The sequence below is a fragment of the Lynx rufus genome, unplaced genomic scaffold (genome assembly GCF_022079265.1).
Source record: "Lynx rufus isolate CCGP_SWC_20201006 ecotype Redwood Valley unplaced genomic scaffold, mLynRuf1.p SCAF_1, whole genome shotgun sequence".
Classification (NCBI taxonomy): domain Eukaryota; kingdom Metazoa; phylum Chordata; class Mammalia; order Carnivora; family Felidae; genus Lynx; species Lynx rufus.
In genome coordinates this window covers 122,699,499-122,724,729 of record NW_025814823.1, presented here as the reverse complement: position 1 = coordinate 122,724,729, position 25,231 = coordinate 122,699,499, and the positions used below count along the sequence as shown (strand labels likewise).

Here is a 25,231-nt window from a genome sequence, read left to right as displayed (position 1 = left end):
TTCCTGGTTAGTACTTTCTTCCAATCGGAGGAAGCTTAACTACTAATTAATTAAATTGCTGTAATTAAGTTCGTAGTGCTTTGTACTCCATGATATTCATCCCTGCCCTAGCAATGACCCCAGCCCAAACCAGTGCTGCCATTGACAGATGTTGGCCATTAGCAGAGCATTTAATTCCCATGGAGACAGGGTTGTGGGCCGGGCTCCCCTGCTGCAGAATAAGAGTGCTAGCTAGGAAGCTTCTGGTCTTCAGTACCTGCTCAGACTGGAGCTCCACACAGGTCAGGGCGAAAGCAGTTAGGAGAAAAAGACCGGGAATACCAGTCAAGGGGATGTAAGACTCGGCTTGTTTTCCAAACTTCTAAGCCTTGGTTGTCACGACTCTAGACGAGACATGGTCCACCTGGTTAGGACAGTCCCTTTTGGCCCAAGTTATGGGATCAAGCCAAAGAACCTGATACCAACAAGAAGCAATCACGGTTCAGATCTAGGCATCCTTTTGTTTGGGGGAAACTTTTTGTCTTCCTGTTTAAAATGTGTGGTGGTGGGAGGTGCTTTTATCAGTGTATACAGAAGACATTTTAATGCCTTACAGATGCAATGCTTTTTCATTTCTAACTGGAAACACATTGAGGGTCTGTAACCCGATCGGGCCTGAAAACGCATCTAACTGCTCTGAGGCTGTGCTCTGTAGTTGAGGTGTCCACGGCTGCTGAATGCTCACAGAGGTGCTTTGGGCACGGCAGCAGCACACCGGAAATAAAAACTAGGGGTTCCAAGTACAGAGGGGGCATTGGGCTCCTATCCGGTTATAACTGGTACAGATGTGAAGCGGCATAAATGGTTGGGTCCCTTCCCAGGGGAGAGCCTCCTGATCCCAGTGCCCTGTGGTGTCTCCCGCAGCCTTTCCTCTGGGATGATACATGCACAGGCCCCAACAGGAGGACGAACCAGGTGACCGGAGAGGTACGTCCACAGCACATCAGGGCTTGGGTCAAAACGCGTGAAAGACGGAAGCTGATAAACACGCAAGTGGCCCCTGATATTCCTGGAGTTGCCAGCCTGGAGCAGAACCTGGTCACCTAGTTGGTTTTTTTCATATAAAATTAGAAATGGAGTCAGGGCCAGTGCGTACTTCATAGTGCTTGGAGAAAAAGCAAAACCGCGCAAATAATATGTGGGAAATGCAGGAAAAAAAGAAAAGAAACAGAACAAAAGAGCTGGTTTTAATTCCTAACAAAAATATGGTTGCTCTTAAAGTCGAGAGGCTCTGCCAGAAATTCCGGGCGCATTAGCTCCGTGAGGAGAAAATCCTGAATGCCAAATGAGAATCCAGCACTGGCTTCCTACCCATGTTTAATTGCCCGAGTGCTGCTTCCCTCCTGGCTATCTGGTGTGGCAGGTGCCAGATCTGTTACTTCTGCCTACTCTCTCTGTCTGGTCTTCCCTGTTGCCTCCTCCTGGCGTTTTGGCGAGGCCCTTACTCTCTCTAAGTAAGGACAAGGTCTAGATGATCTGAGTGGCCAAGGCGTCAAACAGCCCCCCACTAAGCCTGTTCACTTGTTGACTTTACCCACTGGCATCTGTCAGGTGCCAGAACGAGGTCCTCTGCAGAGACCTTCTTTGTATCGAGAGAGAGCAGTTGGGTCCTATGCATATCTCACGTAGGCGAATTAAACTCCGTGTTAGGCAAATAAATACATAAAGAAAAAGAGTGAGACATCAATAATTTTGTAAGCAGGCAGTTCCGCCTGCCGTTCTTGGAGTGAGCTGTGCTTCAGTCCATTTCCGTGACGTTAGACCTCTCGGATGTGGGAGCATCCCGCAGTTCTATTATTCCGTCTATAAAGGCATATATGATTGGTTCAACATTTTGGTTCATCTGATATTATTAGCCAAAAATGAGACCAAAAATAAAAGACACAATCATAACAAACCCCAAGATGGCAATTTGTTTCATTGTGGGAGACTCCCTGCACTGGGCTCTGCTAAGAAAAGATACCTACCATGCTGTGGGTAATTTAAGGGATTTTTCAAGTGTAATTTTACTATCTTCCAAACTCACCTTCCATTCTAACTTAGACTATCAACCCTGTGTAAGGGACAGCTTCAATGTACCTCAGGGTGGACAGTGCTGTCAGCATGACAATATTATTTTCTGGTCCTCTCCAGACACAGGTCTCTGATAATCTTAGGAGGACAATTAGCTCCCAAGGAACCTACTAGAAGAAGGTGAGCAGTATGCTAATAACTACCTCACAACAGGCTTACCGGGAAGGGGGAAAAAGCCCTGATTTGAAGCATTTTCCCATTTCCATGATGTAGATAGTCTCAGTATTTACTAATCATCACCAATTTCAACTGCCCACCCTCAAATCACTGTACAGGGCAATGGGAAAGACATGCCCAGTAAGCTCTTGCTAGCTGATGTGAGCTGATAATGGTGTGCGGACTCCAGAGCACAACCAGAAACCCCTCATAAATCTGTTAGTTCTAATCAGTTCCCATCCATTTCTTCCCCATTGAATTCCTTATTCCTATTCAATCAGACGTGGGGATTCTGACCTCTTTATGAAATTGTCTAGCTCCGAAGAGCCTCGCTCACTCAGTCTCCCACCAATGTCCATCTGCCCATTTGTCACAGTGTAGTTAGAATGTGGAAAAATAAATCTACGTCCAAATATTCTTTTTAAAATAAAAATAAAGGCTGTGTAGAATAACAGAATGGTAGCAGTAAAAAGGCAGGACAGAGCTCATCTAGAAAAACCCTCTCATTGAGATGAATAAACCCAAGCTGCGGTTAAGTGACTTGCTCAATGCCACACGGTTGATTAGAGGTGAAACTAGATCCCAGGAGACCCAGGACTCCCTGTATCCTGTTGCCTCCTCCCCAAGGCATTCGTTCACATTTTCTGAGGTGTGTGAGGTGTGGAGAGGTGAGAACTACTGTCAGCAATTCCTGGCGTGGGGATCAGAAGTTCCCGCCCGAGGTGGCAGGACACGTCCAGAGCAGAAGATGTTGAGGATTTCACACGCTGTTATTCTGGCCATTCTCTTCTTGGGGGTATTTGGTTTGTTCCAAGGTTAGATTAGCTGGTCTTTTGTTAAAGTCCCTTTTTACTCTTAAAAGAAAAAAGCAAACAGTGCTTACTGTTGAAATGAAAAAGAAAAGATGTAAGCTTTGAAATGATAGAATTAAGACCAAAAAGTTAGAAAGAGTTGTGAACCAAGGACCTTCCCCTAAATGGAAACCTGATGCTAAGCTAAATTATGCATTGCAATTTTTTAAATCTTATACAGGGGGTAAAAAAGTGTCTGAAGTTTCCAAATTTTCTATTATGGATATGTGTATAATTAGAAAAAATTAGAAATGTTAAAAAAATATGTTAAGGCGTTGCAAGTAAAGTCTGGCTGAAACATGCCATCATTTGCTGGGCTGGTGTTTAACCAGGGGTTACTTACTTTTCTCTGTTGAAAATTATGAACTCCTTCTGGACAGACTCAAGATGCTCTTGAAGAAGGCACATCTTCCAGGTGAACAGATGGGGGTGTGGTAGGGGAAGAGAGATGCAGTTAGCAGACCAACGAGGACCCTCAAACAACCAATAACCTACTGTCTCTTCACCGAATGACTCAAATCTAAGACGCACCAGTGTATCTTCAAAATGAACACAATCTGAAAGTGTGTGGCAGGAGTGAGACCCGAACCAGAGTAATAGGGGAGCAAATAAGGAAGAAACAGCAAAAGGATAAAACATGTCAACTCCATTCTCCACAATGAGCCAGCAAGGAAGCCATGGGTTATGGTTTATGAGCTTGATGTCTTTCAGCCACTTAGCCCATGAAGAAATCATGGCTTCGTAGTGGGTGGGGAAAAGGGTTTACTGAGCTGGTTGCCTAGTCGCCAGTCATCTCCTGGCTCTCTTATGAAAGGTCTGGAGGTTCTACTTGGATTTAATGAATAGCCTGGAAACATCTCTCCACATTGAGTTCTGGTGGAATCATTCCCTCAACAACTGTACTAGAGTTGATTATATCTCAGGTGCAGTGAGCAGAATCTTCTTTGTGAGTCCCAGACAAGCAAAACATTTGCTTTGACTCAGTACTGTCCAGCTTTCAACATCTCTTGATGAGTTTTCCGTCATAATGAGAAAATTTAACCTCAAAACAGTGATAATCATCAGATCCAGGGCACTGTCAGACCCAGATCAAATGTTTCAAAAGTCTGCAGTGAAATACTTCCAAATTACTTCTGATGGAAAAATATTCCCTGAGGGAAAATACTTATTTATTCATTCATTTTTTTTTAATCTGGGAATTAGGAAATTCAAGTCTTCATGTACTGGAGAATTTTGTTTCCTGAGTGAATGTTTAGGTGATAGAAGAGGAAAACAAAAAGGAGAGGAAATTTCGGAGAAGTGGGGAGGGGAGGAAGACAAAGGGAAAGAAGATACTGCTAAACTTACTCTTGTTCTCAAAATGGGGGATTTATAACCCTGAGGGTTTCTACTGTCAGTCATGGGGGAAATGAAACTGTGGGACAAACATAATCTGATACAGCTTCTTGGAAGCAGCTTTACCCCAAGATTTTTATTTAAAAATTTGTATATGTTTATATAAACACATATCTATTATACAGTTTATTCATAGTATTCTTAGAATCATCTTTATTACAGTTTTTCGCTTTTCCCTAGTTGTATTGAGATATAATTGGTATATAGCCCTGTATCATTTTAAGGTGGACAGCATAATGTCTTGATTTTCATATATTGTGAAATGATTACCACAATAAGTTCAGAAAAATCTATCATCACATAGATTGAAAAAAGAAAAAAGAAGAAAATGGTTTTTCCTTGTGATAAGAACTCTTAGGATTTACTGTCTTAACATTTTTCTATAGATCATACAGCAACTTTAGCTACAGTCATCATGTTGTATATTATAACCCTGGTGCTTATTTTTCTTATAACTGTAAGTTTACACCTTTTGACCCCCTTCATCCAATTACCCAAACCCCAGCCCCCTGCTTCTGGTCACTCCAAAGGTGTGTTTTCTATGAGGTTGTTGGTTGGATTGATACCACATACAATCATAGTATTTGTCATTCTGTTTGACTTATTTCACATAGCATAACACCCTCAAGGTCCATCCATGTTGTTGCAAATGGCAAGATTTCTTTCTTCTTAAAGGCTGAATAATATTCTGGTGTGTGTGTGTGTGTGTGTGTGTGTGCGTGTGTGTGTGTGTATGCATACTACATCATCCATTGCTGTTTCTTTATCTTTGCTATTGTAAACAATGCTGCAGTGAACACAGGGGTGTAGATGTCTCTTCAACACAGTATTTTTGTTTCCTTTCAATGTATCTCAGAAGTGGAATTGCTGGATCATATGGTAGTTCTATTTTTAATTTTTTGAGGAAGCTTCATACTGTTTTCCATAGTGGCCGCAACAATTTACATACCCACTAACAATGTATAAGAGTTCCTTTTTCTCCATATCCTTGCCACAACTTGGTATTTCTTGTCTTTTTGGTGTGTGTGGTGACAATTTTTTGTGGTTTTGATTTGCATTTCACTGATTATTTGTAATGTCAAGCACCTTTTTTTGTGTACGTCTTGGCCTTCATATATCTCCTTTGGAAAAATGTCTAGTTAGGTCCTTTGCCCATTTTTGAATTGGATTATTTGGGGGGTTTATTGCTGTTTTTGCTTTTGAGTTGTAGGAGTTTTAACACCTTATCAGATAAATGATTTGCAGATATTTTTTCCCATTTCATAACTTGTCTTTTTATTTTACTGGTAGTACTTCTTTTGTTGTGCAGAGGCTTTTTAGTCTGATGCAATCCTACTTGTTGATTTTCTATTTTGTTGTGAGTGCTTAAGGTGTTATATCCAAAAACTCATTGTCAAGGCCCATGTCAAGCAGCTTTCGTCCTACTTTTTCTTCCAGGAGTTTTATAGTTTCTGGTCTTAAAGTCTTTAATCCATTTTGAGTTAATCTCGGGGAGTTAATTTTTATAAGATCTAGGGGTCTAGTTTCATATTTTTTACATGTGTATGTCCAGTTTTCCCAGCACCATTTATTGAAGAGACTGTCTTTTGTCCACTGAATATTTTTGGCTCCCTTGTCAAGCATTAGTTGTATGTATTTGTATGGGTATATTTCTGGGCCCTTGATTCTATTCCATTGGTCTATGTGTATGTACCATACTGTTTTGATTACTACAGCTTTGTAGTATAGCTTGAAACAAGGAAATATGATGCTTCCTGCTTTGTTCTTCTTTCTCAAGATTGCTTTGCCTATTTGGGATCTTTGGTGGTGCCATATAGATAGGATTTTTTTTTCTACTTCTGTACAAATCCCATTGGAATTTTGATAGCAATTGCATTGAATCTTTAGATGGCTTTGGCTGGTATGGACATTTAATAATGCTAATTCTTCCATTCCATGAACACAGGATTCCTTTCCATTTATTTGTGTTGTCTTTAATTTCTTTCATCAGTGTCTTATGGTTTTCAGTGTAAACATCTTTCACCTCCTTGGTTAAATTCATTCTTAAGTATTTTATTGCTTGTTGATGCTGAAGTAAATGGGATTGACTTTTTTTCAGATAATTCACCGTTAGGGTATAGAAATGCTACTGTGTGTTAATTTTGTATCCTGCGATTTTACTGAATTTATTGATTAGATCTAACAGTTTCTTGGTGAAGTCTTTACAATTTTCTGTATATAAAATCACGTCATCTGCAAATAGGCAATTTTACTTCTTCCTTTCCAATTTTGATGGCTTTTACACCTTTTTGTTGCTTGATTGCTCTGGCTAGCACTTCTGTGCTATGCTGAATAGGAGTGATGAGAGTGGGCACCCATGACTTGTTCCTGATCTTAGAAGAAAAGCTTTCAATATCTCACCACTGAGTCTGATGTTAGCTGTGGCCTAGTCATTTATGGCTGTATTAAGTTGAGATATGTTCCCTTGATACCTAATTTGCTATGAGTTTTTATCACGGACAGATGTAGAATTTTGTCAAATCCTTTTTCTGTGTCTCTTGAGATGACGTGATTTTTCCTCTTTCAATTCAGTGTGATATCTCACATTTATTGATTTGCATATATTGAACCATCTATGCGTCCTAAGGATATATTCCACTTGACCATGGTGAATGATCCTTTTAATGTATTTCTGAATTTAGTTTGCTTGTGTTTTATTGAGGAATTTTGTGTTTGTATTCATCAGGGATATTGTCCTGGAGTTTCCTTTTCTTTTAGTGTCTTTTTCTGGCTTTGGTATCAGGGTAATGCTAGTGTTATAAAATTGGATTAGGGGTGTCCCCTCCTCTTTGGTTTTTTGGAAGAATTTGAGAAGAATTGGTGTTTATTCTTCTTTAAATGTTTAGTAAAATTAACACCTGAAAGTATCTGTCCTGGGCTTTTCTTTGGTGGAAGAGCTTTGATTACTGATTCATTTTCTTTACTAATAATTGGTCTGTTCAGATCTTTAATTTCTTTCTGATTCAGAATTTGCAGGTTGTATGTTACTAAGAGTTTTCCTTAGTAAAAAAAAACAAAACAAACATTTCTTTAGGTTGTCCAGTTTGTTTGTGTATAGTTGTTCATAGTGGCTTTCTATGCTCCTTAGCATTTCTGTGCTATCAGTTGTAATGTCTCCTCTTTCATTTATATTTTATTGATTTGGGTCCTTTCTCTTTTTTCCTTGGCTAGTTTAGCTTGTTTTTTTTAGGTTAGATTTTTTTTTTCTTTGAGTATAGTTGACCAAATTTTTTTTTTTAGTATCAAAGTATTACATAAAATATAAATACATAGGCATACATAAATTATTACATAATATTTACACATATGTTATATATGTATAAAACATATACAATATTTTATATATGTTTATATATACATATATATTAACAAAATATATATATAAACATGCATAAAATATAAAATACATGTAAATATTATGTAATAATATATTTCTATATTTCTATATAATATATAAACACATATAAAGATATATGCATATATGAACATATAAAATGATACAAAAATATAACATTAAAAAACTTTGAAATATTAACATTTAAAAATATTTTAATATTAAAAATCAAGACCGTAATCAACTAAAATGCAGAAATGCATGTGAATTTTTTTTCTCTATCACATAAGTCTATTTAACTTAAAGATATAATAAGACAGATACTCAGAGGGGAGTTTGTGATACGGCAGTGCAGACCCCAACAGTCCCACCCCTGGCCCTTGAAGGGTTCACATTTAACGTGTTCTCTTTCCTCTGCTTTAGGTGAAAAAGTTTAAGATGTGCAGTGACATGGACAATTCAACAACAGTAGCCAAAAGGGGAAAATGAGGGGAAGGAGCAGGAGGTGAACAGACTGGGGGGATGAATGTTTGTCTTAAGTGGCTGAGAAGGAAAGGTTGGTTAAAGCTCTTAGAACTTACTTCTCAGGGATGAGCAGAACAAACTGCGAGCAGACCAGGATGCAAGGAGGGGGCACCAAAAAAAATCTGAGGGGTTTGGAGCACGTGGAAATCAGATGGTAAAAGAGGACTTAAGTCATTTGCCTCAATAGCAGACCACCTACACAGTATGTCTACCTTTTTGGTTCTATGCTTTATAGAATTATACTTCTATACTTTAAAGCTGTTGATGAGCAGAGAGGGATAAAATAGGGAACATTCTGGAAGCAAAGAAGCAGAGGCATCTGACATGAAGAAAAGTATGAACATGGGAAAGAAAGAAGTTAGGAGTCAGGATGTAGAATGGAAAAGTAAAACATAATAACAAATCATTACATGCACTAATTGACTCAGAAGAAGTCTATGAAATGGGTGTAACAACATCAACTCCATTTTATCAATGAGAAAACAGGAGGAAAGGGAAAAATTTAACGCTTTTACTTTATTTAATCATATCCTGGATTCTATACCACTGGATCTCAACCTTAGAACTTTTTAACTCAACCTGAAGAACTTCTTAAAATACTGATGCCCAAGCCACACTCCCAGATTCAAATGTAACCGATCTTGGGTGGGATCCAGACACCAGTATCCTAAAAGAAGTTTCCCCAAATGGGTTATATGTGATGCTAAGGTTGAGAAACACTGATATAGCGGGGGCCTAGAAGTCCAAGGGATCATATGGTAAGCTTTTGGCATTATTAAATCTACAACTTAACCCAGTTAGTGGGTACTATGCCTTACTAACATTATCTTACTTCCTTCTCAGATCAATTACAAGGTGTCCTGTTACTATTCCTATTTTTTATCCATATAATAAAGGCATCAATGCTTACAAAGATTACACAAGTTAATGTTAAATCATAACTCCAAAAAAACCACATAGCTGTTTACTCAGTAACCACTACAGCCACTGCCTCATCTGGACATGACAGGAGGTATTCACAAAAGATGACAGCTCTCACTGAAAGAAGGGATGTGTACCCTCTAACAGATTTCAAACACTCTATTGAAGATCAACAATACCCCTGCCCCTCTACTAGTTGTATTAGCATTGAGTATTCAACATGTTGAAACCATCATTACAGATAGTTACACATTCCATCTTTTAACAAGATAACTCTACCCCTTTATTATCCTCATTACAAGTTTAGAACATTTCAAGGCTGCTGCTTTTCTGCTCAGTACTAAGACAATTCTACTTCTTAGTCTAGAAACACAAAGACCCTCCCAGCAGTCCGTGAAAGAAGTCTACAAAAGAAGAAAATGTTCCCTCTTCCTTAGAGCCACAGATAAGAGGTCTTCATCATTAAGGCAAAACAAAAACAAACAAAAACAACACAAAAAACATATTCTAGCAGATATTTCTAAAAAAGTCTCTTGTAAGATTTTTGGACATAAGAGGTTGGTAGTAAGCCCTGTGAAAATAAATCCTACCCTCTAGCATGTCTTGATGCTGAGTGGATCTCTTACTGAATAACACGTTGGCCTGGTGATAGTATTTACATTTATATCACTTTCCCCTAAGACATAAATATCTGCATAGATTACCTTTACAAGTTCAGAAGGCATCTGAGGCACGACTCCCTTCACCTCTTTTCCCACATGAAAAAGTTAAAAAACAAAAGCAAAACAAGTCTACTAGAGTTATACTTATTTTTGTGGGTATATACATAAATATATATTTATATTTATACAGTTATTCATTTAGATATGTGTATTTATATATCAAGTATTATATATTATTGTATAAATATAAAATATATATAAAATCAAATATATTAAAAAAATTACAATGTTTTATTTTCCTATACACAAAATACGCAATGTAGGGCTCTTCCCCTTAATAAAGGTTTTTAGGATATATATATATATCCAGAGGATATATATATAATGAAAATTATCTCTCTCTCTTTCCCTAGCATCTCTTAAAATAATTTAACCAAAACAAACAGACCAGATAAAACAACAGGTTAACAGGTTTGCAGGATATTTAAAGTACATCTTTAAATGGAAATGATGGCTCCATTAATAAAATTAGTTGGGCTAAAAATTATGTTAAAGATTTCCATTTTGATGAAATGCAAATAAGAAAATGGATGGAATGAGGAGAAGATAAGCTGATGGTTTTGTCGTGAACCTTTTTTCCCCAACTGGGAAGCAGGATTTAAAGACTGAGTGAGTAGTAGGAGACCATGAATTATCACTAAAAAGATCACAGCTGAATTCCTGACCTCTTTTCCATGCTTGTGGCTTGAGTAGGGTTTTCTTGTCAATACACCTGAGTCTTTTCTAATATGGTGCCTAAGCAGTGATGAATCAGCTCCTAGAGCAGTACAGTGAGTTTGAGCTACAGTGGGACAGAAATGGAGACTGGAGGGGATACAGGTAAGCATTGATGTTGCTGTGGTAGGCATTCTTGTGAGATTTGGTTGGAGGAATACGATGCCTTGGGATATGTCTCTGGATGAGATTGAAGGGGCAGAGGGTGAGCAAACAGCACAGGCCTCTTGAACACAGCATGGGTATTTCCTACCAATGGCAACCATCTGTCATTTCATTTCTTTTAAAATAATGAAGGCATATCTATACTCTCAGGATATACCAGTTCTGAAATGCCCTTATCCTTTGTTTTCTGCTTGGCTACCCCTATTCAACCTAGAGGAACCAGATCAAATGCTTCCTCTTCTGGAAAGCCTTTCCTGGACCCTCATTTAGGATCCCTAAATAATTCCAGAGCACTTCGTACATCTAAGGGTAGCAATGACTAGCAAGACAGAGACATTTCCTGACATAGCAGACACTATAATCATGTATTGAATGAATGAATGAATGAATGAATGAATGAATAAAGGAACATGGTAATACTGTAATGAGTGGCTAAGATTGATCCTCACATTTTTAAAAACTTGATGTCAAAGAGTAGAGATAGACTACTCTTTTGAAATTCACGATCCTTCTGATTCTTCTTTGGGAGAATACTAACCTTTATTTTGAAGCAAAATAATTTTTATTTTTAAACATAGGGTACAAGATTAGGAGGAACTAAAACAAAAAATTAGAGTAGGCAGTGCCAAGCTCCCATCAACAGAAACATAAAAAACAAGCAGAAACTGTCAGAGCTAACTTTGTCAGAATTTTGGAATGCAATCAAAGGTTTTTTAACCAAGGAAACACTAAATCAAGAAAAAACGCAACTTAAAAAATGCTCCTGGTGTTCAAGGGAATCTCTGTCAAAATATTAGCTAAACACAAGCTAACATAACAGGAACTGCAGGGATGACACATGACAAGGAATACAGTGTTTGCAAAAGTAGTTTGTAAAAGTTACTTAAAAAGGGACAAGTATAGCCTTCAACAATCGTAAAACAGCAAGCCCTATGGAAGGAGAGAATACTGCCTTACGATATTCAAATGTCAAGTGTTTGACAATGAAACCACAAGGCATGCAAAGAAACAGGAAAGTAGGGTCAATTCAGAAGAACACAATCAATTGACGGAAATCATCCCTGAGGAAGCCCAAACAGTGGGTATACTAGACAGAGACTTTAAAACAACTATCTTTCTTTTTTTTAACTTTGTTTATATATTTTGAGAGAGAGACAGCAAGCGAGCACAGGGGAGGGGCAGAGAGAATGGGAGAGAGAATCCCAAGCAGGCTCCATGCTGTCAGTGCAGAGCCCAAGGTGGGGCTCCATCCCATGATCCTGGGGTCATTACCTGAGCTGAAATCAAGAGTCAGATGCTCAACTGACTGAGCCACCCAGGCACCCTGAAAACAACTGTCTTAAATATGCTCAAAGAGTTAAAAGAAATCATGGGAGGAAACCATATGTTAGGCCACAAAACATTCTCAATAAATTTTAAAAGATTAAAATCTTACAAGTTATCTTCTCTGACTACAACAAAATGAAGGTAGAAATCAACAACAGAAGTAAAACTGGAAAATTCACAAATATGTGGAAATTAAATACCACATTCTTAAACAACAATTGTGTCAAAAATGATCACAAGAAGTAGAAAATACTCCAAGATAAATAAATAAAAACAAACAAACCCAAGATATTAGAACTTAGGGAATGCATTGAAGATAATGCTCAGAGGGTGTTTTATAGATGTAAATGTCTACATTAGAGAAGAAGAAATATCCCACATCAGTAACCTAACTTCATACTCTTATGAATTAGAAAAAGAAAAGCAAAATAAACCCAAATCTGGCAGAATGAAATAATAAAGATGAGAGCAAAGACAAATGAAATAGAGAATAAACATAATGGCATCAAAAGTAATTTCTTTGAAAAGATTAACAAGATTGGCAAATGTTTAGCCATACATAAAAAAGATGCAAATAACTGAGCTCTAGAAGAACACAAATTACCTACCTTGACTTCAGAAAAAATAAAATATCTCACAGACCTGTAACAAGTAAATGGTAACTACAAGTAAGAATCCGAAATGCAAACTTTCTAACAAACAAAAGCCCAGAACCTGATGTCTTCAGCAGTAAATTCTACTGAATGTTTAAAGAAGAAATAACACCAATCTTTCTCAAACTCTTCTGAAAAGACAGAAGAGGGAACACTAACTCATTCTATGAGCCCAGCTTTACCCCAATAGCAAAACAGCTAAAGACATCAAAAGTAAATTATAGGACAATTTTCATTATGAATATAGATGCAAGAATCTTCAACAATATACTAGCAATTGGAATCCAACAGCATATTGAAAGATTATACACGATGAGCAAGTGGGATTTATCCCAGGAGTGTGAGAATGGTTCACCATAAGACAACCAGCCAACATAACACATCACATTAATAGAACTAGGAAAAGACAAATGCACAAGATTATCTCATTTGACCCAGAAGAGGCATTTGACAAAATCCGAAGCCCTTCAAGAGAAAAACATTAAAAAACTAGGAGTTGAAGTATACTTCTTCAACAAGCTAAACGACATTTACAAAAAACTCACAGCTAACACAATTCTCAATGGTAAAAGATGAAAGTATTTCCCACTAAGATCAGAAAAAAGACAAAGATGCCTGCTCTTACCATTGCTATTCAATAATGTCCTAGAATTTCTAGCCAGAGCAGTTAGGAAAGAAAAGGAAAGAAGGCATCCAAACTGCAAAGGCAGGAGTAAAGCTATCCTTATTTGCAGATGACATGGTCTTAGAGGGAGGAAGTCCCATAGAACCCACAAGGAAACTGTAAAGCTGATAAATGAATTCAGTAAAATTGCAGTAAACAAATCAACACAGAATAATTGGCTGTGTTTCTATACACCGGTAATTAACAATCCAAAAAGGAAGTTAATAATTCAATTTCCATAGTGTTCAAAAGAATAAAATACTTCGGAATAAGTATAACCAAGGTGAAAACTTTGTACTCTCAAAAGTACAAAACATTGCTGAAAGAAATTAAAGAAAAAACAAATGGGGTTTAGGTAACAAAAACTTATGGAAATAAATAGTGGTGGTGGCTGTACAACATCACGGATGTACTTAATGCCACTGAATCGTACACTTAAAAATGGTTAAAGTGGGAAATTTGATGTTATACATATTTTACCCCAATAAAAATTTAAAAACAAAACAAAATGAAGGGGCGCCTGGGTGGCTCAGTCTGTTAAGGACCTAACTCTTGATTTTAGGTGAGGTCACGATCTCAAGGTTTGTGACTTCAAGCCCTGTGTTGGGCTCTGTGCAGACCACGCAGAGCCTGCTTGGGATTCTCTCTCCCCCTCTCTCTGCCCCTCCCCAGATCGCACTCCCTCTTTCTCTCTCTCAAAATAAATAAACGTTAAAACAAAACAAAAAGACCAAGAGGATGTACACTTCTCTGATTAGAGATGGAAGGGCCTGTTTTTGTTATAGGCAAAGCCACTTCTTGGTAAATGATTTTGAGGTTGATGTGAAGCCTGGAAGAAAGAGGAAACAGTTTCCTTCTTTTGCATGGTTTTAGAAAATGCTAAGCTCTGTACTGTGGGTAAGTGGCTTATAGCCTTTCCCATCAGGACAGAGGCTTCCAGGGGCTGGGTGTGGGGAAGAACTAGGATAAGAGGTGGCTCCGGGAAGAATATCTGGTGGGGTAGCATGACCTTGTAACTCTAAGAACAGCAGTGCCTAATTTTCACTGTCCAGTTATAAAGTTTTCTTTCCTTCCAGTATCCCGATGCTCTTATTTATTGAATCTATACTGTATTAATACTCTTTTAAGGCATTACCATGAAGACACTGGTGGGTAAGACCGGGTCTTCTCCCACAAGAAGAATTCATTTTAGTGGGATAGAAAAAGAAACACAAACACATAAATACTTATAAATTACGTTAATGTCATGAAGTGATTAGAAATAGGGGCTGAGAAAGAGAGCAGTTGTGAACGACCTTATCTTCAGAAACCTCCTATGTAAAGAGCTGAGAGTAGAGCATTGAAGGAAAAGGGAAGAGCAAGGGTCCTAAAGAAGGACAAAACCAGTAGTTATTGAGGGTCAGATACCTATAGGATCTTTGTGGTTAGAGGGTTTTGAGCGAAGACAAGAATGACATAGTACAAGGATGGATGGAAAGGTAGACATACCGGGTAGAACATGTGAGGCACGGTCAAAGGTTATTCACAAACTGCTGCCATCACTGAAACTTTAGAATACTTGTAATAGATATGTTCTCTTGGTCTTGGCTACATTTGGCGGCCTGTTCACAGAGAAGCCTGTATAGGCAAGCTCTACAGGTGCATAGGCAGGAGCAAGTCTGGAGAAGCTAGTTGGTTATGATGTGAAGAACAGATCATTAGGAGGAAGGTGTGGCGAAGCAACAAGTAAGATGAATCTGTGACAGAGCTGAACATTCCTTGGAGGGCTGCAGAAAATATTTACAGGTGGGCATTTGGCAAGAGGCCCATTCTGTGAACAGAAAGGATGTGGACTTTGGTAGATTGGCTGTTACAGGATATAGTGGCCCTGGAGGACTGGAGACATTAAGGACATTGAGAATATTTATTTGTTTGCAGAGCTACCTTCGAGGACAGGGATGTCATTGAATGCAGGGATTCTGTCTCATTCATATAATCTTCAGTGCAGTGGGCCTGGTAGATAATATATACTCAACAAAAGCAGCCTAAATGAATGGATGGATGAAAGGATGGATGACCATTAGCTGAGTGGTGGGTAGGCAGGGGGAAGAATGGATGGGTATATGGATAGATGGATGACCATTAGATGCAAAGGGAATGTTTACTACTTCACCATCATTATAATACACAGAACCACATGTGAGTCTCAAATTCTCCTGAGTCCCTGCAAGTGACTGCATTGAAATCTGAGCTCCAACTAGCAGAGAATAATATAGTCACAAAACAATTTTAACACAGCCTGAAATCCAGCCATAGCCTCCATAAGAATTCAATTTTTTCTGTGAATAGACACTCTTCACTTCTGCTTGGCCGGATATAATGAAATTTTGCTTGTGGCAAAGAACAGGTACCACCTCTAAGGTTGGAGGGGGGCCCCAAACAGTCACATGTGTACTTTAGAACCAGCCCCTTGCCTGTAATTTTAGGAGGAGTCACCTCATTGAGGCTTGGCCAATTGGAGGCTCCCCTAGGAAATTATAAAATTTGAAATGAGAGTTTGAAGAGGTCAATGACCGAATACAGTTAATGACAGAGCTAGAGAATCTGCAGTGAAACATTGCTGCTTGGCTTGGGTCCCACAGCTGCCCCTGCCTGCCATTTCAGAAGGCCCAGGGCTCAGTGACTCTGTGCATTCACAAAGCAGAAACGGGGCATGTTGAGGGGACCTCCCACCAGAAGCTCTCCCACAAACCATGGCCATCAGGAAGAGTCCCATGACTCTGAGTCTGGCGGGGACCTGCTTACCTGAGAGGATTCACATTTCCTCATCTCCTTCTCCTTCTTTGCCAGGCGCTTCTTTTTCTTGTGAAGAGGTTTGGACTCCAAAATCATTTCTTCAAGTTCAAAGGTGGGGTCGCAATTCAGCCTGCCTTTCTGCAAGAAAGACAAGTTGGCTCACTCCTTTGATTCCGTATCATTCTACAAATACACCAGGACAAATGGCAAGAATAACACCTAGTTTTGATGGAGCCATCCAAGAATAAGGAGCTGTGATTCCTCCTTGGTTTCAGATAATTTATTGCCAGCATTGTTTTTCATACTCTTTTTTGATTTTCTATTTTGTATATTTTCTAAACTCCCCGTGAGCCCTCAGTGAGTGAGAAAGGAGATCAAATAATAGTTATCTTCCTAAAGTTTGAGCTTGTAAATTAGGTTTCTCAAAGTGTGTTCTAATGATCACATAGATCAGAATCACCTGAGTTGTTTGCCCAACTTCTCATTTCCCCAGCCAGACCTCCAGAGTCAGCGTTTCTGAACATGAGGCTGAGGAAAGTACATTTTTAACAACCTCCCCAGGTGATTCAGATTGACAATAAAGTCAGAGAATCATATGTAGAACCCCTCCTGAGGCAGCATCAATGGCTAATTGCTGTGGTGTGGCGTGCAGGAGGAAGAATGGAAGCAACAGGAGATGGGTCTAGAGCTCCATGGTGTCATACGTCCATCAGCCAAGGTACACCTGCCCCTACCAGATTCTGCAACGTGGCCAAGTGAGATCTAGACCTACCCTCTTGTTCCATGAGGTAGCAACTCCTTGCCCCAAAACTCCACCACACTGCCCACTCGTGTCGCCCACCCTGCACCTTCACCCGACCCACCCATCCATGCCTCTATTTGCACATGAAAGATCACACCCCCACAAGCCCACAGCTTGCGCCTCCCTTGGGCTGAACAGAAAACTCTGAACTGTCTCAACTGTCCCCTTTAGGAGTTCATTATCCTGCTGATCTACCTGATACTGAATGTGTAGAATTAGACTAGAAGAGGGAAGCTAGAGGCCTCATGTGGGCCCTGTGGCCGAAGCTTCTGGACTCCAGCTTTACCAGCAGTCTGCAGAAGGCCACAGATGTCCCTCAGCCAGGTAGTCATCCAGTGGGAATTATTTCCCTTTGGCTATTAGTGCTTACAAGTATGGCTCTGTGGCAGAGAACCACCTAAGGAAGAGGGGTGAATGGTAAAAATAAATCCAACATTTTCAATGCTGTGACTCACAGAACTCCATGGACACAAATTTCTATATCTTTGAAATCAGAGAAAACACTGTTTCCTCAACGAGAAAATTCCTGGGAATGACTATTTGGAGGACTAGAGCTTCCTTCCAGTAGAAGCATGCCACAAAAAATGGTTAGGAGCTGGGACTCCAGACACAGATAGACCTGGGTTAGAATCCCACTTGGCCACTTGCTAGCCACATGAACTTTGGTGGCCCATTTACCATCTTCTCATCTGTAAGACAGGAGTGGGGCTGTCTTCAGACACCGGTGAGGTTATCTAATGAGACTCTGTGTGTAACTGAATGAGAGTTGTGATGGGTTGGTTAGGATTGACTCACATTAGGAATAAAACCTGGAATAAGCCTCTTCTGCAAAACTGCATCCCAGTTCATGTCATTCATATATGGGAAGTTCTGAACGTCAGACAAGTGAGAGAATCGTTGGTCTGGATTCAGCTCAAGTAGCTGCCAACGGAATACAAATATCAAGATCATCATGAAAGTCAAAGTGGGGCAAAAAATCATACAAATTCCTTCTTAAAAAGGTTTCAGGTGTAGAACTGAAGGAAACAAGGCAGCGTCCCCCTTCCTTCACCCTATAAACAAATAGTATAGGTAATACATACATAAATAATGCGATAATGCATGAATAGAATAAGCTATAAGTTGGTTTTTGCAGTGTGATGAGTGAAAATAGACTGTCCTACTGAGTCAATCATACCTTTGATTCCTGACTCCCCTACTTTATTTATTAAAAAAAATGTTTTTACATTGATTTATTTTTGAGAAACAGAGACAAAGCATGAGCAGGGGAGGGGCAGAGAGAGAGGGAGACACAGAATCTGAAGCAGGCTCCAAGCTGTCAGCACAGAGCCCGACGTGGGGCTCGAACCCACAAACTGTGAGATCATGACCTGAGCCCAAGTCGGGAGCTCAACCGACTGAGCCACCCAGGTGCCCCTGACTCCCCTACTTTATTAACTATGGTCAAGTTTGTCCTCTCAATCTTCATTTAGTATATATTGAAGGGGATAATTGTCTATTTCATAAGGTTGTAGCTAGGATTAAATGAGTCATGTACACAAAGTACCTAAGAGAAGGTCTGTTCTTATTAGGTGGTGAATGCTCATGCATTTCTATAAATGAAATTCATTTCCTACTAAAAGTTTTAGCTGTTCATATTGCTAATTCGTCATCAAACAATTAATAATTATTAATAATTAGTAGCAATTATTCTTGCTATTAATATTATAGCAACTGCTAATATTAATAATTAATAAAAATATACTGGGTGTGACAAAGATGCAACCAAGGTTACTGTTTACAATTTTGGGTTTCACTAACAGGGATTAAAGATTTTCCCCTCACATAACCACTTAGAGCCAGTATCACATCAGTCCTGTGGCCCAAATGGGAAACGTCAGTTCTCCTTGAGAACATTCCTGGAGACTATAGCTGTGGATCATCAGGGTGTAATTGTGGGGTGAGGAGGGCTCTCTTGGAACTGAGGAAAATCTGATTATGGAAAATGCCCCCACTATTCTTGACATTATCAATATCCCTATTCCAAAACAGGGAAGTTGACCCCAAAGACAAGAAGTACAAGTATGAATCTTCAGCCCTCAAAGCTCTTGTCCTTAACTGGCCATGACTTGTGTAATTTTCCCTCTTTGAAGAAAACCAAGTGCATCCTCTGGGGCTCCTCATTCTTTGTTCCATATAATCATTCAATACATATGACTTAGCTGCTGCTACAATTGCTACTAATCTTTTCCATGAACATGGAAAATCTGACGGACACTACGGACCTCATATATTCAAGTACCAGATTTTCCCACCTGTCAGATTCTGTGCTAGATGCCGAGGATAGCATGGTGAAGAAGCCTGACATGCTGCCTCCTCATGTGGCTTAGAGGACAATAATCATTAACCCAAGAATCACACACATGCAATGCATAGTTTCAAATTAAAAACAATGATATGAAGGAAAGACATTGCTATGTGAGCTTATAACAGAGGAAAGCTGCTTGAGGAAGTGATATTTAAGCTGAAGTCTAAAGCTGTGCTTCTCAAACTGTATAGAAGGGCCAATTATTTCTGTTTGTTTTAATTTCTAATCCAGTGAGATCCATACATGGTCTTACTGTGCATGGCTAATATGCAGAGTTACACCATGCACAACTTGTGACTTGTGTTACACCCTGTTCGAGATGAGTCCACTGACCATGTACTCAGAGGCATCAGCAGTATCAAACTGATACAGCAGTCTCTAAAGGCTTCTCTCAATTTCTGGACTTCCTGTGGACCAGTAGGAAGCAATGCATGAGCTTGAACCAGTCAATGAATCCCAGTGAGTAGCACTGATTTTTATAAAGGAGGGAGCTGGTAGTGCTGGGGATGGGAGCACTGTTCCAGGCAGAGGGACTAGCAAATGCAAAGGTCTGGTGGTGAGAAATTGACAGATGCTGGTGAGGAGGGGGAGGAAAAGGAGAAGAGAAAAAGAAGGCTGAAGCAGTTTATGTGTAGTCAAAAGGGGAATAAAAGTCCAAAATAAGGCTTGAGTGGCTTAAAGGCTTTAGAACCTTTATAGCATACCAACGATTCTGATCGTTTTTCTGAGAACAATGAGAAGACAATTAATTTTGCTTTGAACAGATCGTTATGGGGCAGGGGGGAGAACAGACTGGAGTGTGCAAAAGTGTACAGGACAAACCAGTTATAAGGCAGGACGTGATGGCAGTAGGACTGGGGGGATAGCAGTAGAGATAAAGAGAAGTGACAGATTCAAGAGATATTTACAAAATCAGATTACAGAACTTAGCGATGAATTGGAAACGGGGGAGATGAGATAGACCATTTCTCGTTTCTGGCTTCCATAACTGGATGGATGCAGAGGCCAGTCACCGAGAAAGGGAACATCACACAAAGTCCAGGAGACAGAGGTCAGGGACTTCATCTTGGACATAGTTGAGTTTGAGATGGCTGAGCAAGAGGACACCTGTGTTGCCTTCATGAAACCATGTGTTTGAAAGCTGTTGGGTGCAAAGCCCACTCTAGAAATGTACATTGTCATGACCGCCTCCAGTATTGCAGACTAACTTCCCTCCAACCAGAAAGAATGCTTCTTTTTACCACTTCCTTTTGTCATGCTGTCCTCCTTCTTACCTTCTTAAGTAGTGACACCATTTCCTGTGACCAGGCAGAAGGGTAAGTCACAATAGCCGTCTCAAACATGTGCGCGATTTCCTTGCTGGACGCACCGGAGCGAATATGGTATGGTCTCTTGGGGGAGAGAAGCAGTAAGAGTCTTCATTTTTATAGGGAAAGAAAAAAATGTTGCTTTGCAAATGTTTCTGAGCTAAATTTTCAAGGACTAAAATCTCAGTATCATTTTCTAATCCCTTCCAGCTGATTGTTGTTTTCATATGCAAATGTGATCTGTTGCCAGCTCTCTTAAAAAAAAAAAGACACCAGAAATCTATAGTTTCTTGTGAAATCTCAGAATTTTTAGAAGTAGCTAAGTCCATTGGGCCAAATGAAACATTTCTGTACGCTAAATCCACCTCTGAGATACCAATTTGGGACTGTTTTGTAAGGTAACTTATACAAGTATTTACATACAACATGGGAAAAGTGTTCAGTAAATGGAACTTAAAAAAAATTGTCCCTTACATGTTGATTATAAGGAGATCCAGCATTTTACTCTGCATCTCCTTGCACTTGTTTGAATCAATAATAAGTTCAAGATAGAATGTTACCCACAGAGCTTCATCCTCCGTCCATAGTGCTATAAGTTGCTAGTTCCAAGGAGAGGGGTAGGGAATTTTATGATAAGGCAAAGTACTTTCACTTCTGAGAGAATCAAGTTCTTCTATATATTTAACTTGGGGGAAAAGAAATCAAAACAGTGGCTTTGTCATATTTTTCACAGCTGTCCACTAGAGGGCAGTCTTTACCTATAAATTTCTCTATTTCATAAACTAGATTTGTGGGATTTTATCTTTTATGCGAACTGTGAGCTACTTAGGGCCAGAGATTATCCCATACTCATATGTGTATCCATTGGACCTAACAGGTGCTCATTACATGTTTGTTGAATGGACAAAATTGCCATATTAGATTAACCAACAATGGGACAGTTAATATGGACATGTATATTTATCAAGTGCCTGGCCCTTTCAAGATACTTAATAAGTGGTTGTGGGCCTATGAAACAAATTGGAAGAAATAGAAGTTTATTTTTTTCCTGTTATGAATCAGTATTTAAAGGTAATGTAATGGGAGGGTGCCTAGGTGACTCAGTCAGTTGAGCATCCGACCCTTGATTTTGGCTTAGGTCACGATCCCAGGGTTGTAGGAGCGAGCCCCACATTGGGCTCCGCACAGAGCCACGGAGCCTGCTTAAGAAAGATTCTGTCTCTCTTTCCCCCTGTCTGCCCCTCCCCTTGCTCGTGTGCTCTTTCTTTCTCTCAAAAAAAAAAAGTAACATAATTATAGATGGCTAACAGACACATGAAAAGATACTCCATATCACTCATGATCAGGGAAACACAAATCAAAACTGCAATGAGATATACCTTCACACCAGTTAAAATGGCTAAAATTAACAATACAGGAAACAACAGGTGTTGGCAAGGATGCAGAGAAAGGGGAACCCTCTTACACTTTGCTGGGAGTGGAAACTGGGGCAGCCACTCTGGAAAACAGTATGGAGTTTCCTCAGAAAGTTAAAAATAGGACTACCCTATGACTCAGCAATAGCACTATTAGGTATTTACCCAAAAGATACAAAAGTACTAATTGGGAGGGATACATGCACCCACATATTTAGAGCAGCATTATCAACAATAGCCAAATTATGGAAACAGCCCAAATGTCCACAGAGTGATGAATGGCTAAAGAAGTAGTATACACACACACACACACACACACACACACACAGACACAGGAATATTACTCAGCCATCAAAAAGAATGAAATCATGCCATTCGCAAAGATTTGGATGGAGCCAGAGAGTATCATGCTAAGTGAAATAAGTCAGAGAAAGACAAATACCATATGATTTCATTCATGTGGAATTTAAGAAACAAAACAAATGAAGATAATGGGTAAAAAAAGAATGGCAACCCAGCAACAAACTCTCAACTACAGAGAACAAATTGGTGGTTACTGGAGGACAGGTGGGTGGGGAGATGGGTTAAATACGTGATGGATATTAAGGAGTGCACTCGTGATGAGCACTGGGTGTTGTATACAAGTGGTGATTCACTAAATTCTATACCCGAAGCTAATATTATGCTGTATGTTAACTAACTGGAATTTAAATAAAAACTTGGCAGAAAAAAAAAGGTAATGTAATTCAGTGTTTGAGCTTTGAAGGCAAAAAGGAATTGAGTGCTAAATTAAGGCACTCAATTGGAGTTTCAGTTCCTTCGTCTGTAAGATGAAGCTCCTTTATCTGTAAAATAAACCTCCACGTGAGATTGTTGGAAAAACTGAATCACATAACATGGGTAAAATTCTCCACAAAGCAGCTAACACATATCACACACAATGCAGGAGAGAGATTTTCATCACTCTTGAACATGGGGTAACAAGGGTGGATACCAATGTCAATAGTGAACAGCAAGGTGAGTCATGGATAGAGGTGATGTGAAGAAAGGCTTAACTCTGCACATGGTATATCAACGTCAAGTTACTTGGGGAACCACAGACTGCTAGGAGTTGACCTCTAAAAAGGAGACTGGCCAGACTTTATTTCTTTTATCCAAGGTCTAAACATACACAGTCGTATGTATTTTCTTCCCACAAGACTGAATAAAGGACTATAGGTAATTCATTTGTCTTGGTAACAATATAGTGGAAATAACCCATGGAACTCAATCTCAGAAAAGAAATGCTAGGTACCTGGTCACCATACTCAATGCTTATTGGCTGTTTGCTAGCCAAGGGCAATGTGGGTCACTACGTGTGACTCATTCCATGTACACCATTAAGAGCTGGGACACGTTCGGCACACTTCGGCTTCCAGGATTCTATGCATGCGCACATACATCTTTTCTTTTTTCTAATTTTCTTCATTTCTCCTTCTAAACTTACTGTTTCTCAGACAGCTAGAAACATAACATGATTCGATAAATGAATACATTAACTGATGAACGCCACAGGCAACTAACTGGTTTAAGTGGGCTTTTTTTCCATTTACTTTAGAAGGCCATGTGACTGAAGGTAGTATTAAAAAACATCCTCATGGTCTGTCCACTTATTAAAAATAGTCAATCATCATCTTTGCCTAAAAAATAACTTATTTTTCTAGTTCAAAAATTTAAAATCCATGTTAATTCATCAGCTACCAGAATTGTATATTTATTCATTTTCCAAATATTTATTGAATGCTCATGATGTTGCAGCACCTCTGTTGGGCACTGGGGATTCAGTGAAGAATAAGACACATTATTTCTACACTGGTGAAGCCTATAGTCTATTTACAAAACCTGTAAATATTTATATCCACTGAACACCCCTAAATCAATGGAGCATATACTATTAAAGTAATACAGTATGCAATGACAGGATATATGAAATAATTCTTTGGCAGCATATAAAAGCAAGAATATGAAGAATGCATAAGGTGGCAAAGGTAAAACATTAGATGGGAGAAAATGAGGTGTGATTATAGTCATATTTCAGGAGTACAAAAGCAATAGAGTTAGTTGCAGCTAAGGATGTACAATTAGTGTAAAACTGTGTGTGTACCCATCAGAACCTAACAAGGATAACACAAAGGCAGAAAAGGCAGACCAAGCAGGTTAATAGTTAAGAGACCCACCCATTCACCAAGACTGCAATGAAGTTCAGAAACCACGGAGATGTCAAGCATATCTTTGAGGCATGTATCTTTCTGTAAACAAGAATTTGTAAATGTAGACGAAATCATTGTTTAGCACCCTTCCTCTGTGGCTTAGTTGTGTTGATAGTTGCAATTAAATGTGATTAGCTGCATTTTGAAACATAATTACCTGTAGCCTACATGACGATTCTTTCTGAGAATGTGGCAAGATTGATATGGAGTGGCTTATTCCCCCATTCATTCAATACACACCTGTTATGTATCTATCTAAAGTTAAATACTGGGACTAATACCAAACTGTATAAGGTACATGTTTCACCTTTCATGAATTTGTAATTTAATAATATAGAAGAGATAAAAACATAAAAAATGATAGGCCTTGAAAAACTCACCAGAGCAATACTTGACAGAGTGGATTTAAATTCAATAATCTAATAGTAACTTTCCTTCAACTTTCCAAAACAAAAGAAAGGAAGAAAGAAAAGAAAAGAAAAGAAAAGAAAAGAAAAGAAAAGAAAAGAAAAGAAAAGTGAATCTGACAGCGTTAATACAGCACATCACAGGGAAGTACCACAGAGGTAATATGATATGGGAGGGAGGAAAAAAATATTCTCTTGGCAAAATTCTCTCTAGGCATTTTCCTAGTTTAAGGAAAGTCTTCTTTAAAAGGAAACACTCTCATTTTCCACTGAACTCAGAACCCAGGGGCCTGATGACAGAGAGGAACCAACAAGACAGGGAATGCATTGTGTTGTGTTAATAATTCACACT

General features: G+C 39.1%; 1 protein-coding gene across 1 annotated transcript in view; it reads right to left on the bottom strand.

The window, feature by feature from the left end:
- Positions 1–2,793: 2,793 nt before the first annotated feature.
- STK32A (serine/threonine kinase 32A) overlaps positions 2,794–25,231 on the bottom strand; it is a 97,262-nt gene continuing 74,824 nt past the window's right edge. Inside the window, exons 6-10 of the mRNA XM_047102272.1 lie at positions 20,776–20,892; positions 17,950–18,075; positions 16,362–16,490; positions 3,463–3,527; positions 2,794–3,122 (exon numbers count right to left, since the gene is read on the bottom strand). Coding sequence (XP_046958228.1) covers positions 3,029–3,122; positions 3,463–3,527; positions 16,362–16,490; positions 17,950–18,075; positions 20,776–20,892 — 531 coding nt within the window. The 3' untranslated portion in view covers positions 2,794–3,028. The remainder of the gene's footprint in view (positions 3,123–3,462; positions 3,528–16,361; positions 16,491–17,949; positions 18,076–20,775; positions 20,893–25,231) is intronic.